The sequence below is a fragment of the Schistocerca americana genome, chromosome 2, assembly GCF_021461395.2.
Source record: "Schistocerca americana isolate TAMUIC-IGC-003095 chromosome 2, iqSchAmer2.1, whole genome shotgun sequence".
Lineage (NCBI taxonomy): Eukaryota > Metazoa > Arthropoda > Insecta > Orthoptera > Acrididae > Schistocerca > Schistocerca americana.
Window position 1 is genome coordinate 249978525 of NC_060120.1, and position 18506 is coordinate 249997030.

At 45.2% G+C, this 18506-nt stretch overlaps 1 protein-coding gene across 1 annotated transcript in view; it reads right to left on the reverse strand.

The window, feature by feature from the left end:
• LOC124593685 (galactoside alpha-(1,2)-fucosyltransferase 2-like) overlaps positions 1–18506 on the reverse strand; it is a 312210-nt gene that overhangs the window by 103513 nt on the left and 190191 nt on the right. Inside the window, exon 4 of the mRNA XM_047131986.1 lies at positions 16713–16860. Within this exon, the coding sequence (XP_046987942.1) occupies positions 16713–16860 (148 nt within the window). The remainder of the gene's footprint in view (positions 1–16712; positions 16861–18506) is intronic.

Below are 18506 nucleotides of genomic sequence, written 5' to 3' on the forward strand. Positions count from 1 at the left end.
GAGGGGGACTGAGCAGCTCTGTATGTCTCAATGCTATGCACAAATAAGCCAAAAAAAGCAATGTTTCAGTTCTTTTTGGCAGAACTTTATAATGTAATGTTTGTCCTTTTTTGCCAGAACTTTGGGCATAGCCACAAATGTTTTCTTTCTGTCTGCGAAACGTCCACTGATCTGTCTCTCCCTGCATACTACAGCGATCAGATATAGCTTCCTGCCTCATGCACAGCAAATGGACAGTATCACTTCTTACTCAATTTACTCATGGACAGTATCACTTATTACTCAATTTACTCATGTTAAAATTCATTGAAGACGAACGAAGTAAGCTTTTATCATTTATTTCTCATTTCTCAGCTACTTCTGTACATAAATTATCATTGTATCGATGGGAGGGGGTAAACAGTTCCGGCATTCGCCTTACAACCAAGGGAAACCTCCCGAAAACCCTGGTCAGAACTGAGGGGCCACGGTAAGCTGTCATGCAGAGGCGTCGTCCTCAGGGTCGGCGGTGCGTAGCAGGTGCGTAGAGTGGGTAGAGTCGCCGCTGCGTAGCGCGGCCACCACGTAGTGTAGAGTCGCCGATGCGTGGCAGAGTCGCCGATGCGTGGCAGAGTCGTCGATGCGTAGAGTCGCAGATGCATGGCAGCCACTCATCCACGCTCTACGTCCACTGACCACTGCACCTCCGCTCGTACACTCCGTACGCCCAGTCTCGTCGACGCTGTACGCCCACTCGTTTGCGGTCTCGACTTCCCGAAGCTCTGAACCTGCAACATGACCTGCGCACGGCCTGAAAAGGCCGGCAACAAAACCTTAAAAGGTCGGCAGGCCTCAGCAGGATACAGGGCCCGTCAAGCCGACGCATGGCGTGGCCTGTCCTAGGAGGACCGATGACGGGCCAAGCCAGAGCTTAACTCGGCCGAGACAAATCGCAAACTCGTGGACGCATAGCGCGGACTTCTGGACACGTAGTGGAGAGTCACGGATGCGTGGCGTAGCGTGGTCTCATGGACGTGCAGCGTAGACTCGTGGATGCGAAGAGTAGACACGTGGATGCGAAGAGTAGGCACGTGGATGCGAAGAGTAGACACGTGGATGCGAAGAGTAGACATGTAGATACGAAGAGTAGACATGTAGATGCGAAGAGTAGACACGCGGACGCGAAGTGTAGACTCGTGGACGCGAAGCGTATACTCGTGGACGCGAAGCGTAGACTCGTGGATGCGCAGTGTACTGTCCTAGCCCCAGTTGACAGGCGGATGTCAGGAGTCCAGACACGTAGCATTACCAGACGTGTAATCCTAGACACAAAGTCGCAGACACGTATCGCCAGATAGGTTAAGTCACAGACGTACAGCCCCAGACACGTACGAGCCACAGACGTGTAGCCGTAGCCAGCGTGTAGTCGTGCAGGTGCGCAGAGTCGGTGGCGTGTAGAATCGGAGGCGTGTAGAGTCGCAGGCGTGGTGAGTCGCAGGCGTGGAGAGTCGCAGATGAGAAGAGTCGCAGATGAGAAGAGTAGCAGGCGAGTGTTCCCCGACGCACCTGTGGAGAGACGTACTTACCCATACTTACATGAGAAGTTCTCGCCGTGTGAAGCTGCCGTCGTCCCGTGTTGCTCTCTCCTGCTGCTGAAATGGACTGAATTTCAGGGGGAGCGCGTCTCCTTATATAGCACCGCGGCTCTGTTGACCTGCATTTCCGAGGAAACCGTCCGTGCGCGGTATTGTTGCCCTGGTCCTAACTAACATCATAATAATCGGTCATATGTATTTCATGTATCCTTGTTATAATTTTTGTTAAGACACACTTCATCCCCTTTCTGCGAACGTTGCTTTTAGCTGTTTTGAGGTTTTGAGCTTATGATTTGCAACCCATAAGCAGGACTGAATTTTTTCAAATATTGATTCTCATGATGATTTTACGACAGCTACTAAGCTTTTCAAGCCGAAAACGGCATACTTCCATCCACGCCCTTGTAAAATCTCTATCGTCTGAGTCTCTTGGCTGAAACCGAAAGCGAATCAATCGCTTAGTAATATCTGTAAAACGAAATATCCCATCGTTACTTAGAACGTTCGTCTCTGACTCCACTTCGTTTCATTCTGATACTGTATTACTGTGGACATATATGAGTCATTGTACTTTCCATGGTATCATGCAGTCCATATAATCACGGATTTATAACAGATCGTTGGAAATATTTGTAGAAATTTCGGTGCGAGAGATTACAATCATCTGCTAAGGACATGAAGTCCAACGCTCTACCATAGGAACGACTTCGTCTAGGTCATATAGAGGGAGTGTAACGCTAAAGACGACTATATAACTACGCCAAAACTGCAAGGAGATTATTAGACATAAATTCTTTAGAGATAATGTATAAATTTGCTCTTGTATGTAACTTTGACAAAGGCACATAGCTATTTATGGGTCTGTAGGAGCACCATAAAACAGCAAGAGCCATCATCAAATATTGTTTGCCGTTTTCTTTAGCGTCTTTCGAAAGTCGGGAAAATGATCGTGATATTGCTTAAGGTCGTAAAAGGATTGGATGTCCACATCGCATCGACGAAAATGGGCGTTGATCACCGTGTAAAGCAGAACACATAGCAGCCTGAGACAGAACTGCCAGATAGTTGGACTAAGCAATCATGGAATCAGCTACATCAAACAGATGACCTAGTCAAATACTACGTATTCCACTAGGACACCTGGCCGACAAATGTCTCAAAGGGTAGAGGCCAAGCGGAGTCTACTAGTATCAAACATAGGTCTTAATTTGAGGAAGAAATTTCTGAGAATGTACGTTTGGAGCACTGCACTGTATGGCAGAGAGACGTTCAGTGAGGCAAAATCGAAACAGAAGATAACAGAAGATTTGAGATGCGTTGCTACAGAAGAGTGTTGAAAATTAGGTGGACTGATGAGGTAACGAACAAGGAGGTTCTCCGTAGGATCGGCGAGGAAAGAAGTATATGGAAAACAGTGACAAGAAAAGACGTCGAGGAATAACTTCCATGGTAGCAGAGGGAGCTGTAGAAGGTAAAAACTGAAGAGGAAGGGAGATAATTGGGATACATCCAACAAATAATATATATATATTGTGTTTCCCAAAAGCCAAGCTTCGTACAAATACGGCTTCTGAGTCAGTTTATAAAATTTCTTATAAATAATTGGGAGAGGGCGAGATGTTGAAATGCACAGGATGCCTCAGCTCTGGGGAGGTCGCATCCACCAGTTGTATGTAGGTGGAAGCTCGCTGTCATTCAACACGTTTTCTGAATTGTAATCAGGAAAGTAACATATAATTAGGATGTGTGGTCATGGAGGAAGCCGATTACGTAGTTTCCACCAAGACCAAAACACTGACCCTAGCATTGTTTCTTCAGTAACTGTTTTGCGTAGCACAGAATTGAACAAATACAAAACACGTAAAACTAGAAATAAAACTAAGCAGATTAAAAAATAATATATTCAGATTTAATAGCCAGTGAACCTGTTAACTGTTAACCTTGGAGATCCTTATCGCTTTTGTAAAATAATGCTACTCTCACAGAGAAAGAACGTGTGTCATCACCATCGACAACCAACATCAACCAATTGACGACCAGTGCTGCAAAAATACCTCCTGTAGAGTTCTTCATATATTGCTGTCTTCCACCACACAAGTCCACGTTTCTCATACATATTTTCTAAAATCACCTACCTACATTATACTGTGCTGTAGCCTTGTTTTACTTATTACACTGTGGAATCCAGTATCTACATTTACAACTAGATGATTACTCTGCAATTCACAAATAAGTGCCTGGCGGAGGGTTCATCGAACCACCTTCAAGCTACGTCTCTCCTGTTCCATTCTTGAACAACGCGCCGGAAAAACGAACAATTGAAGCTTTCCGTTGGAGTTCTGATTTCTCTTATTTTATTACAGTAATCATTTCTCCCTATGTAGAGAGGCACAATAAAATATTTCCACATTCGGAGGAGAACGTTAGTGATTGAAATTTCAAGAAAAGAAGGAAAAACGCTTTTCATTTTTCAAAGATTGCCATCCTGAAGTTGAGTATCGCTCTGAGACACTCTCTTGCCTATTTAGAGATAATACAAAACGACTTGCCCTTCTCAGAAGTTTTTCGATGTCCTCCATCAATCCTGTCTGATGCGGATACTACACTGGGCAGCAATACTCCGGCAGAGGATGGACAAGTGCCGGCCGAAGTGGCCGTGCGGTTAAAGGCGCTGCAGTCTGGAACCGCAAGACCGCTACGGTCACAGGTTCGAATCCTGCCTCGGGCATGGATGTTTGTCATGTCCTTAGGTTAGTTAGGTTTAACTAGTTCTAAGTTCTAGGGGACTAATGACCTCAGCAGTTGAGTCCCATAGTGCTCAGAGCCATTTGAACCATTTTTTGATGGACAGGTATAGTGTAAGCACTGTCTTTAGTAGACCTGCTACATCTTCTAAGTTTCCGACCAATAAATCCTAGTTTTTGGATCACTTTCCCCACAATGTTATCTGTCTTGTCGTTCCATTGTAAGTTATTCCTAATTGTAATCCCTAAGTATTTAGTGGAATTGACAGCCTTTAAATTTGTATGATTTTTCGTGTAACTAGATTTAGAGGATACCTTTTAGTGCTCATATGGGTGACTTCATATTTTTCATTATTTACAATCAATTACCACTATTCACATTATATAGATATCTTGACTAAATCATTTTGCAATTGGTCTTGATGATCTCATGATTTTACGAGTCGGTAAATGACAGCATCCTCAGTAAACACTCTGAGATGGCTGCTCAAATTTTATCCTAAATCATTTACATATATAAGGTACAGCAAAGGGCCTATAACACTTCTTGGGATACGCCAGATATTACTTCTGTTTTACTCGATGGCTTTCCGTCAGTTACCTTTCAGACAAGAAATCACCAATCCAGTTGCACAACTGAGATGATACTACAAAGGCACGCAATTCTATTAGAAGTCGCTTGTGACGAACGATGTCAAAAGCCTTCAGGAAATCTCGAAATTTGGATTATATTTGAGATCCCCTGTCGATAGCAGTCATTGTTTCGTGTGAACAAAAGGTTAGTTGTGTTGCATAAGAACGACATTTCCTGAGTCCGTGTTGGCTATTTGTCACTAAATCGTTTTGCTTGAGATCATTCTCAACGTCCAAACAAGTATATGTTCAGAAATGCTACTGAAAATAGACGTTAATGATATGGGTCTTTAACTCAATGGATTGCTCATACTTCCTTCCTTAAGTATTGGTGTGAACTGTGCAACTTTCCTGTCTTTACGTGTGGATCTTTCGTCGAGGAGAAAACTTCCTTCTTCTGCCTATCATCCATTCACCACTGGTTGTCAATTTTCAGTCACATCAGCCGCGCGGGGTAGCCGCGCGGCCTGAGGCGTCTTGCCGCGGTGCACGCGGCTCCCTCCCGTCGAAGGTTCGAGTGCTCCCTCGGGCATGGGTGTGTGTGTGTTGTCCTTAGCGTAAGTTAGTTCAAGTTAGATTAAGTAGTGTGTAAGTCTAGGAACCGATGACCTCAGCAGTTTGGTCCCATAATAACTTACCACAAATTTCCATATTTCCTTTGAGTCACATCGAAAACTTAATGAGGCTGTTCGAGAAATATCTGTAAGGTGTACTGTTGATCTGGTAGTTGGTAGGAATTATCCTTGTACCTCAATAAATGACCAAGAGTTGGCAGCCTGTTGTTGCAGAGAAAGCTGTGTGACTACAGGAATGTATTGTATTATATGGAACTGGGGACCTAGGAACGAACGACGGAGAGGCTTCGTTCCCGCCGTAGCCCTCAGTGTTTCACAACCCCACAACAGGCTACAGTAGTCCAGTAGTCCACTCACTCCACCGCCGCCCCAAACCGAACCCAGGGTTATCGTGCGCTTCGATCCTCAGTGGACACCCCCCCCCCACCCCCCCACCCCCCCCGACCCATGGGAATGTCTCACACCAGACGAGTGTAAACCCCAATGTTTGCGTGGTAGAGTAATTATGGAGTACGCGTACGTGGAGAAAGTGTTTGTGCAGCAATCGTCGACATAGTGTAACTGAGGCGGAATAGGGGGAACCAGCCCGCATTCGCCGGGGCAGATGGAAAACCGCCTTAAACACCATCCACAGACTGGCCGGCACACTGGACCTCGAGACTAAGCCGCCGGGCTGATTCGTGCCCGGGACCGGCACGCCTTCCCGCACAGAAAACAGTGCGTTAGACCGCACGGCTAACCGGGTAGGCGACTACAGAGATTTGCGCCGCGGAGGGGCAGCGCTCTGTGATACTTTTTTCAGCAATAAAGTTTTTAAAGCTGTGGAAATGCATCGAAGGACAGCACAGTACAGTGATCAGTGTCCCTGTAGCAAGTGCCACAGTGGTGCAGAAGTCTTAAAGCTTTTGTGGAAGACACTTAGCACCTAGACCAACGACACCACATAGTGACGAACGAGAACATTGCCACAGAGTTCGTGAAGGAAAACAGGTGTGTCAGTGTAAACGAAATAGCAGGCTTTTTTTTTTTTTAATTTTAGTTCTGCAAAACTCCAGATTGCTGGGTATAGTGGGACAGCAATTCATTTTTAGATTGTGATGCAAAAAAGAGATACCCAGAGTTATTTAATTGGTGACCGGTTTCTGGCTACGCCCATTCTCAAAGCAGCCAGTGTTTGACATGTTTATTTGTCATCACAAACTACCGTCAAACCACAGTCACTAAAACAATGAAACTTCATGGTTTTAGTGAATGTGGTTTGACGACCGTTTGTGGTGTCAAATAAACATTTTAAATTTCGTTTAATCAAACTCCTTGATGACAGTTATGTCGAAATACACAATGTTGACAAGTAAAATGTCCGTCAAGAAAGCAGTAAACGCAGTGCCTACATATGCATATGGTCCCAATTAACGCTGGTTAGGCCGCGCGGGGTAGCCGCGTGGTCTGGGCGCATTGCCACGATTCGCGCGGCTGCCCCCTTCAGAGGTTCGAGTCCTCCCTCGGGCATGGGTGTGTGTTTTGTCCTTATCGTAGGTCAGTTAAAGTTGGATTAAATAGCGTGTAAGCTAGCGACCGGTAACCTCAATAGTTTGGTCCCATAGGAACTCACCACAGATTTCCAAAATGTTCGCTGACGAAACCGGTCACCGTCTAAGAATCATCCATTTTACATTTTAGTTGCATCCCTGTCAGTCTCGTTTTGCATCCTGGTATTAGTTTCGTTTCAGTTCACAATACTGCCGTTGATGTGTTGCGATTCAATGAAGTGTCCATCACGTCGATTCACTGCTGAAATGAGATTCGTCATGTCGATGTCTTTGAGGAACTACTGCGTCGTTTCCAGGTAGAAGGTAATGGATTTCCGAGCATAAATGTTACGTGAGGTGAAACCAGGGTTCACTATCACCAACAAGAAACGTAAAAGTCGAGCAAGAAATAGCGTCATAACTCTTCGCCAAAGCCAAAGAAACTCCACACTCTACCGCAGGCAGGAAAAGTCATGCTTCCCTCACTTTCGGGATGCTAATAAGGTAATTTTGAAAACCAGTAGTTACCGCTGATTCATACATAAATCTGCTACAGAATTACCTATGCCCTTCAGTTAAGAGTATAATTAAAAACTTAATGCCAGTTAAATGGTGACTGAGATAATCTCCGTTCCTCCTCCACTCCGTAATTCCCGCACGAAGGAGAAGTCATACTTCTTTCGTTGGCAGTGTCCTGTGTCTGCGCTGTAGGATCCCACACACTCCCCTCAAAAGGAAGCAGTCCGCCAGTCTGTGAGAAGACACGTTAATTTTTGGCAGCTGGTTATCTCCTGATGACGAAGTGGTGCAAACATTCAAACGCTCGAGTTTTGTGGTGGCTTGATGTATACGCATCTGAAGACTTGGTGAAAGAGATACAGAAGAATACATTACGTGGCCAGGAGTCAGGAGAAGGTATTGGATTGGGTATCGATCGGCGGCTGCTGAAGCACACATTGCCTTTGTTTCCACACAGTACTGGTATAAATGATTTCCTGACATCCCACAGTCAAATCGATAGTGACCTGGCTTACAGGTCACCGTCAGTCACCTCGTATGGCACTGCGGAGGTGGCGTGATCTCCTTTCGCGAAACACATGTGGTCGTCCTGAGTGGTATTTTATGTGTGAAGAAACGTTCTCTCTACGATTTTGAAGAATATAGACACAATCAACCTAAGATGTTTCAATTATTGTGTTATCTTCGATGTATTGTGTTGTACACTCCTGGAAATGGAAAAAAGAACACATTGACACCGGTGTGTCAGACCCACCATACTTGCTCCGGACACTGCGAGAGGGCTGTACAAGCAATGATCACACGCACGGCACAGCGGACACACCAGGAACCGCGGTGTTGGCCGTCGAATGGCGCTAGCTGCGCAGCATTTGTGCACCGCCGCCGTCAGTGTCAGCCAGTTTGCCGTGGCATACGGAGCTCCATCGCAGTCTTTAACACTGGTAGCATGCCGCGACAGTGTGGACGTGAACCGTATGTGCATTTGACGGACTTTGAGCGAGGGCGTATAGTGGGCATGCGGGAGGCCGGGTGGACGTACCGCCGCATTGCTCAACACGTGGGGCGTGAGGTCTCCACAGTACATCGATGTTGTCGCCAGTGGTCGGCGGAAGGTGCACGTGCCCGTCGACCTGGGACCGGACCGCAGCGACGCACGGATGCACGCCAAGACCGTAGGATCCTACGCAGTGCCGTAGGGGACCGCACCGCCACTTCCCAGCAAATTAGGGACACTGTTGCTCCTGGGGTATCGGCGAGGACCATTCGCAACCGTCTCCATGAAGCTGGGCTACGGTCCCGCACACCGTTAGGCCGTCTTCCGCTCACGCCCCAACATCGTGCAGCCCGCCTCCAGTGGTGTCGCGACAGGCGTGAATGGAGGGACGAATGGAGACGTGTCGTCTTCAGCGATGAGAGTCGCTTCTGCCTTGGTGCCAATGATGGTCGTATGTGTGTTTGGCGCCGTGCAGGTGAGCGCCACAATCAGGACTGCATACGACCGAGGCACACAGGGCCAACACCAGGCATCATGGTGTGGGGAGCGATCTCCTACACTGGCCGTACACCACTGGTGATCGTCGAGGGGACACTGAATAGTGCACGGTACATCCAAACCGTCATCGAACCCATCGTTCTACCATTCCTAGACCGGCAAGGGAACTTGCTGTTCCAACAGGACAATGCACGTCCGCATGTATCCTGTGCCACCCAACGTGCTCTAGAAGGTGTAAGTCGAGTGCCCTGGCCAGCAAGATCTCCGGATCTGTCACCCATTGAGCATGTTTGGGACTGGATGAAGCGTCGTCTCACGCGGTCTGCACGTCCAGCACGAACGCTGGTCCAACTGAGGCGCCAGGTGGAAATGGCATGGCAAGCCGTTCCACAGGACTACATCCAGCATCTCTACGATCGTCTCCATCGGAGAATAGCAGCCTGCATTGCTGCGAAAGGTGGCTATACACTGTACTAGTGCCGACATTGTGCATGCTCTGTTGCCTGTGTCTATGTGCCTGTGGTTCTGTCAGTGTGATCATGTGATGTATCTGACCCCAGGAATGTGTCAATAAAGTTTCCCCTTCCTGGGACAATGAATTCACGGTGTTCTTATTTCAATTTCCAGGAGTGTATATGTCATGCAGCGATTATCGTCCCACGTTCAAAGTTGATTAACTCACGACCTCCAGCACGTGTTCACTATAGAGTTTTCATCCACAGACTGCTCAATTATCTCGTTTACACACGTACTACACACCGCATCTAGCTACAACATTCGAGAATCAAACGTCGTACATCTTCAAATTGGAAAATTATTTCCTTAACTTCATGTTACACATGCCGCCCGACTGCGACATAACGCAGTCTGTTTATTGTTTCTGGTTACAATTATGCGTTCACTTGAGCAAAATACATCTCTGGTGCAGAGTCATTTCCACTAGTCAGTCACGAAAGTAAAGAACATCACTTGGTATCTGATGCGGACAAAAGTCAAGAAGCACATTCGTACTGGTAACAGAACGTTACAAAAAAAATCATCATATCTTATTATTTAAAGAATCATCATTTAAGTTTTACATTGAGGTGACAAAAGTCATGAGATACCACATACTATCGTGTCGGAACTCCCTTTGTCCAGCATAGTGCAGCAACTCGACGAGGCTTGGACTCAACAAGTCGTTTGAAGTCTCCTGCCCAAATATTGATCCGTGCTGCTTCTATAGCAGTCCATAATTGCGGAAGTGTTGTCGGTGCACGAACTGACTTCTCTATTATGTCCCGGAAGTGTTCAATAGTATTCTTATCGTTCGATCTAGGTGGCCTAATCATTCGCTCGAATTATTCAGAATGTTGTCCAGACCAGTCGTGAACAATTGTGGCCCGGTGACAGGGCGCATTGTCATCCGTAACAATTTCATCGTTGTTTGGAAACATGAAGTGCATGAGTGGCTGCAAATGGTTTTCAAGTAGTTCAGTTAGATCACAGGACCCAGTAAGTGCCATGTAAACACAGCCCACACCATTATGGAGCCACCAGCAGATGGCACAGAACCTTGTTGGTTGGGTCTGCACCACACTCGAACCCTACCATCTGCTCTTACCAACTGAAATCGGGACTCATCTTAACAGGACACGGTTTTCCAGTCGTCTGCGGTAAAACCGATATGGTTTTGAGCCCAGGAGAGGCGATGAAGGCGCTGTAGTGCTGTTTGCAAAGGCACTCGCGTCAGTCGCCTTCTCCCATAGCCCATTAAACCCTAATTTCGCCGCACTGAGCTAACGGATACGTTCTTCGTACGTCCCACATAGATGTCTGCTGTTATTTCAATCAGTGTTGCTTGTCTGTTAGCACTGACAATATTACGCAAACGCTGCTGGTCTTGGTCGTTAAGTGAAGGCCGTTGGCCAATGCGTTGTCCACGGTGAGAGGTAATATCTGAAATTTGGTATTCTTGCCACTCTCTTGACACTGTGGATCGGGGACTAAGTCCTCAGTTATTTGATGAATATATTCCAATCTCTGTCTTCTTGTACAGTTTTTACCACCTACAGCTCCCTCTAGTATAATGGAAGTTATTCCCTGATGTATTAGCAGATTCTCCCTTCTTCTCGTGAGTGTTTTCCACAGATTTTCTCTCTAATTCTGCGAAGAACCTCCTCATTCCTTAGCTTAACAGTCCATCTAATATTCAACATTCGTCTGCAGCACCACGCCTCAAATCATTCAATTCTCTTCTGTTGAGGTTATATCACAGTCCATGTTTCATTACCATACAATGCTGTGCTCCAACCATACATTATCAGAAACGTCTTCTTCAAAATGACGCTCATGTTTGATACTCGTAGAGTTCTTTTGTACAGGAAGGTCCTTTTCGCCAGTGCTATTCCGCTTTTGATGTCCTTTTTGCTCCGCCTGTCATGGGTTATTTTGCTGCCTAGGTACCAGAACTCCCAAGTTTCATCTACCATCAATCCTGGTATTATGTTTCTCACTGTTATCATTTCTGTTACTTCTCATTACATTGGCCTTTCTTTGATTTGCTCTTAATCCACAATCTGTACTCAGAATAGTGTTCATTTCGTTCAACAGATCCTGTGATTCTTCTTCACCTTCACTGAGTGAATCTTATCACTGATAGCCTTTCACCCTGAATTTTAATTCCACTCTTGAAACTTTCTTTTATTTCCATCATTGCTTCTTCGATGTACAGGCCGAACAGCAGAGGCGAAAGACAACACCCCTGTCTTACACCCTTTTTAATCCGAGCACTTCGATCTTGGTCGTCCACTCATATTATTCCCTCTTGATTCATGTACATATCGTATGTTACACGTCTTTCCCTACAGCTTACCCCTACCTTTCTCAGAATTTCGAACATCTTGGACCATTTGACACTGTCGAATGCTTTTCCCAGGTTCACATATCCTATGCACGTGCCTTGATTTTTCCTTAGTCTTGACTCCATTACTAAGCATAACGCCAGAATTACCTCTCTGGTGCCTTTACCTTTCCTAAAACCAAACTGATCATCATCTAACACATCCTAATTTTCATTTCCATTCATTCATATATTATGCGTGTCAACAACATGATTGCAAGAGCTGTTAAGGTGATTGTACGGTAATACTCGCACTTGTCGGTTCTTGCAGTCATCGAAATTGTTTGGATGATATTTTTCCGAAAGCCAGATGGTAGATCTCCAGACTAATACGTTCTACGCAAAAACGTCAATAGTCATTTTCTTGCCACTTCCTTCAATGAATTTAGAAATTCTTCTTCTTCTATACCTTCTGCCTTATTTGATCTTATGTCTACCAAAACCCTTTTTAAGTTCTTGTTCTAATACTGAATCCCCTATCTCTTCCCTATCGATTCATGTTTCTTCTTGTACCATATCAGACAAGTTCCCCCACCCCTACCCCCCCCACCCACCCCCCACCCCTTCATAGAGGCCTCAAGGAACTCTTTACATCTGTCCGTTCTCTACGCTGCCTTTAACAGTGAAATTCCCATTACACTATTAATGTTACCACTCTTGCTTTTAATTCACCGTAGGCTGTTTTGACTTTTCTATATGCCCAGTCAATCCCTCCAAAAATGATTTCTTTTTCGATTTCTTCACATTTTTCATGAAGCCGTTTCTCCTTACCTTCCCTGCGCTTGCTATTTATTTTATTCTTAAGCAACTCGTATATCTGAATTTTCCTGAATATTTTTGTACTTCCTTCTCTCATTAATCAGCTGAAGTATTTGTTCTGTTACCCAAGGTTATCCGCAGTTAGCTTCTTTGTACTTACGTTTTTCTTAGCAATTTCTGCGAATGCCATTTTTAGAGATGTCCATTCCTCTTCAACTGAATGCCTACTGAGCTATTGCTTATCGCAGTATCTATAGCCATAGCAGACTTCAAGCGTATCTCTTCATTCCTTAGTTTTTCCTTATCCCACTATTTTGCGTATTGAATCTTCCTGACTAGCGCACTCTTCATCACCATTTAATTGTGCGCTGAGTCTTGCTAGCTAACATACTAAAAATATTCGGGCTCACATGCGGTTCTTCTTCGTCGAAATGTCTTGGCTCAAACTCGCCTAGGGGTTGTACCGCATGTCGCATTACTCGCCCCAAATTAGACACTTGTAACCCTTTGGTTAAATTGTCTGGCTGATGACAAGTCCGCGAAATACAGAGTTAATATAACATATGATAACAGTAATAATAACATCGGGAACTAAATTGACGACCCATAAATGATGTAGACCACACAGTTGGAATTTGGTTAGAATAATGTTTATTCAGAAAGCAAACTAATAGCGAAAGTAGTCGCATTTAGAGTTACTGTTACACTCGAGCGCATATCCATTTGACACAGTTCGATCATTCACAATCTTATCGCGAAACACAAGTCCACTACTCCACGTCGTTAACTACGCGAAAAGTTAAGAGTTCACACCAGGCGCGCGGCTGCTCACCTCTCGGAGACTTAAGTTCCGCGATACCACACGATGCGAAATTTTCTAAGCCGTTTTGCGTCGTAGCTACCTAAAGACCGACTGTCCGCTTTCACATCTCCATCCGAGCTGTATCCTTTGGTGTCTAGACCTGAAATGTCTTTCTGCTTATCTCCGGCAGCGTCCCCCGCATGCCGAACATCGTCGCTAAACTGACTAGTGCAGTTCCCTTTCCTGAAGCCGTCCCTATGATTGGCTACAGCTTATTCTACATAATTTACATTTTGACATATTTATATAATCAAAGCTTGACCACTTTCACGTTCTAAATAAAGTAACAATAATATCCATTACATAATAAACGTTAAATTCTTTTACGTAAACCAATACAATTTCCTTCTTAACTTTGAATGTCACAGCCAATAGCCTTGCACCAATGTGCTTTCTGATAAATAAATAAAGAACAAAAGTAACTATTACGCACATAACTTTACAACAAATATTCTATTACCTAATGATTCAATAAGGTGGCATGCTGTCATCGTCCAATGTGTTTTGTGTGGAGGAAATGATAATCTGATGCTTAACTGAACATGCTGATAATTTAAATTCACTATATCTTTTAAACAAATAAAGTTATTTAGTTGATATTTACAACATTTGTCATTTTATTGATGCGATTCAATATGAAATGTCGATAGTTAAGATCGACCAAAGCGTTCAGATTTTAGCATTCAGGTCTTTGTTACAAAACTTGTTAATTTCACTTTAACAGTAAATCCTAAACTATTATAGATACGATCAATATTAAAGTTTTATTGGGATCACCACGAAAAGTTATGAAGGATGGTACATTAAAATTACTTTGGCTTCAGTCCCTGAATTACAGCAGAATTAAATAGTTTTGATAAATGTTTCCCTTCACGGCCGATCTTAGGTCCGCCGTATGTAACACTGCTATACGTCTGCCTAGCCACAAACGGCTTCTACAGGATTTCCCTATGATGTAGGTTGTCGTCTGTCTCACTCGCACACTACAGCGCTTAGGCCTCATTCAGCACAATAGACACCTGTGAATTTCCCTATCTCTTGACGAATCTGCGCTCTTTGTGGCGCACAGTCCTGGACGACAGGGATTGTTTCAAATTTCCTGAAGGCTGACTCTTTCAGCCGTACATTTAAATGAGGGCGAAATGGTCGTTTACTCACAGTCTGTATCTGCTCCTGGGTATGCCTTTCAATCCAGTACCTGATTTCTGAACCTCTGCCTGACCATGATGTAATCCATCTGAAATCTTTCCGTATCTCCTGGCCTTTTCAAAGTATACCTCCTTCTCTTGTGCTTCTTGAACAGAGTATTCGCTATTACTAGCTGAAATTTATTACGGAACTCAATTAGTCATTCTTCTCCCTCATTCCTAGTACCAAGCCGATGTTCTCCTGCAACCCTTTGTTTTACTTCTTCCCCTGCAACTGCATTCCACTCTCCCTTGACTATTAGATTTTCATCTCCCTTTAGGTACTGAATTACACGTTCAGTATCCTCTTGTACTTTCTCTGTCTCTTCATCTTTGGCTTGCGACGTCGGCATGTCACCTGAACTACCGTTGTCGGTGTTGGTTTGCTCTTGATTCTAATGAGAACAACCCTGTCACTCAACTATTCATAGTAACACTCTCTGCCCTACCATCCTATTCGTAAGTAATCCTACTTCCGGCACTCCCGGCACCCATTTTCGGCTGTTGTTGATATTACGCGATACTCATCTGACAGAAATCCTTGTCTTCTTTCTATTTCACTTCACTGCCCCCCCCCCACCCCCACCCCCCGCTATATCTAGATTGAGCCTTTGCATTTCTCTTTTCAGATCTCGTAGCTTCCGTCGTACCACGTTCAAACTTCTGACATTCCACACCTCGACTCATAGATCGTTATCCTTTCGCCGGTTATTCAATCTTTTCCTCATTGTCAACTTCCTCTTGGCAATCCCGTGCCGGAGGCTCGAATGGGGGACTATTCCCGAATCTTTTGCCAATGGAGAAATCATCACGACCATTTTTTCAATTACAGGCCATATGTTCTGTTGGATACACGTCATGTGTCATTAATGAGGTGGTTTCCATCGCCTTCTGCATCCTCATACTGTTGATCGTTGGTGATTCGTCCTCCTTTAGGTGCAATTTCCCACCCCAGGGGCGAGAGAGTGCGCTGAACCTCTGTTCGCTCCTCCGCCTTCTTTCACAAGGCTTGGTACATGAGGGTGACTGCTTATGCTGGAATTCTTCGGTTACCAATGCTGATTATTAATCATATTTTATGCGGTGGCATGGTTCGAAACCCGGACCGAGGACGTTTTGATTATTAAGCGAAGATGCTATCTCAGTACCCTGGGGTTGAAAGTATAGTCTTTAAATAAATTGCATGACACGTAATTCCAAATCTCTGAACAAGCGATACTTATGTAACGTATTTTCCTGAAGTAGATTTTCTTGGAAGTCACGTTAAAACGCAATAATTAGTATTATTACAGTATAATAAAACATTTTTTATTTTTATTCTTATTATAATGAAAGTATTAGCATTCTGTGGCTTGTTAAAACTGGCGATTATGGCAAGTTACATTTGGGATGTTAGGAGGAGGTGGGGGGCAGTAAGAAATTCAAATTTCCCCCTCCCCTTCCAGGACAGAACCCTAGATTTGCACCTGGGGGAAGGTATAATTTACAACTCGGTGTAAAACGAGAGAGAGATCACGAAGAAGTCGACAGACAGTGTTGAGCGAATGAAATATTTTTTAGTAACTTTGTGATTGTATACAGATTGTTCTTCAGTGGAAAAGTTAGTCTCTGAATCGAACAGGCGGCCACCTACCTTGACGTATATAGAAAGTATTAACTTTCTGTGGCTTGTTAAAACTCGCGATTATGGCAAGTTACATTTGGGATGTTAGGAGGGGGGGGGGCAGTAAGAAATTCAAATTTCCCCCTCCCCTTCCAGGACAGAACCCTAGATTTGCACCTGGGGGAAGGTATAATTTACGAGTCGGTGTAAAACGAGAGAGAGACCACGAAGAAGTCGACAGACAGTGTTGAGCGAATGAAATATTTTTTTAGTAACTTTGTGATTGTATACAGATATGAAAAGTGTTCTTCAGTGGAAAAGGTTAGTCTCTGAATCGAACAGGCGGCCACCTACCTTGACGTCGGGATTGGCCTTGACGACGCTCCTCCTGAGCGACCGCAGCTTGTTGTCGGCGTACTTGCGCAGCCTCGGCTGGTAGCGGAAGCGGCGACGCACTTCGGCGGCCAGCGGAACTATCGTCTCCGGCAGGATAATGCATATCCTGCAACAAGTCATTGTCCTCATTCAGATTAACGATAGAAACCGAGGGCCATGTTTCTACACAAAAAAATAAGTGGTGGAGTTTTGTTGCGCTTGCGGTTTCGGATTTGAAAGTTATCCACAGCGACAAGTAAAAATCACTAATCAAAGATGAAAACTTACTAAGAAACTCTATAACAAATTACATGTTGATATCTCAAGCAGGATAAAAATTTTCTACTCCAGTACAACTCCTGCAGTGTGCCGATGACACCGCTTTCTTTGCCCTCGCTCCTACCCTTCAACAGCCCCAACGCCTTCTCCAGAATCACCTTGACCTTTTTGCCACATGGTGTAACCAATGGCTCCTGAAAATCAATCCTTTCAAGACCTAGTCCATCACCATAGGTCGTACCTCTCGCTCATTCCGGATCCTGGGTTTCTTCATTACCATCTGCGCCTGTCCTGTCTGCCTCTCCCCCAACCTCACCTACCTTGGCCTCACCATTGACCGTCACCTCACATGGATCCCTCATCTCCGCTCTATCCAAACCAAAGCCCACAACTGCCTCTGACTCCTCAAACTCCTCTCTGGCCAGACATGGGGGTTGAACCCCTGTACAATCCTCCACACCTACAGATCCTTAATCCATCCCATCCTACGCTATGCCAGTCCCACCTGGATATCCGGTTCCCCAAATTCTCTAAGTCCCTCCAGATCCTTGAGTGTCATGCACTCCACCTCGCCTTCCATATCTGCCTCCCTTCCCCCATGCGGATTCTCTACGAGCTGATTCCTTTCCCCCATCTCCTATTCCTCGAACATATCTGCGTCATCTACACCTCCTGCCGCCTTGATCCCCCTCATCCCCTGGTTGCTCCTCTCCTCTCCAACCCCCGCCTCCCACTGCTGCACCTTCACCATTGTGTCCCCCCTACCCTCCACCTCTACACCCTTGATCTCCTTTCTCAACGTGGCTTCTGTCAACTCCCCCTCCCGGATGATGCCCTCTCTCCGTCCATATATCTCTCCTATCAACTCTGATCCTCACCTGCCCCTCCCTTCCTCTGTCCTTTTCCCAGGCTCCCTCTCCCCTCCTTCCATCTTGTTTTTTCTCCACCTACCCTCTCTTTGCCACCCTTAGCTCCCCCAAGTCCTTTTGCTCTCCCCTCCACGGCCTTTCCCACTCCTTCTCACAACCACCCAACCCTTCTTTTTTCTGTGTCCCCTCCCCCCATCGCCTCCCCCTTTTTTTCCTTTCCTCTCCTCCCCCATTTTTCCCCTTCATCGGTTCAGGTCCTCCCCCCGCCCCCCCATATGTCGCTCTCCTGCCTCTACAGTGCTGCTTTAAGTGAGTGTTCAGTGTTGTGTGTCCCCTCTCAGTGTTGCGAATAGCCACCATACTGTCACTAGTTGTGTTTTTATCTCGTGTTAACAGAAACCAGACGGTCACCGTTTTTGTAATTTAAGTTCCGCGGCTTTCCGCCACTTTACTGTTATTAACAAAGTCACCATTTTATCGCCCTTTTATATTGTTTATTCTCTCAGCATTGTTTGTTTAACTTTCCTCTCCGCTGTAGACTAGCGTATTAAGCTGCTGTCAGCCCGCCCCTCCCCAGGTGGGGGAATCGAAAATCAATAAATGGGAAAAAAATTCTATAGACAGT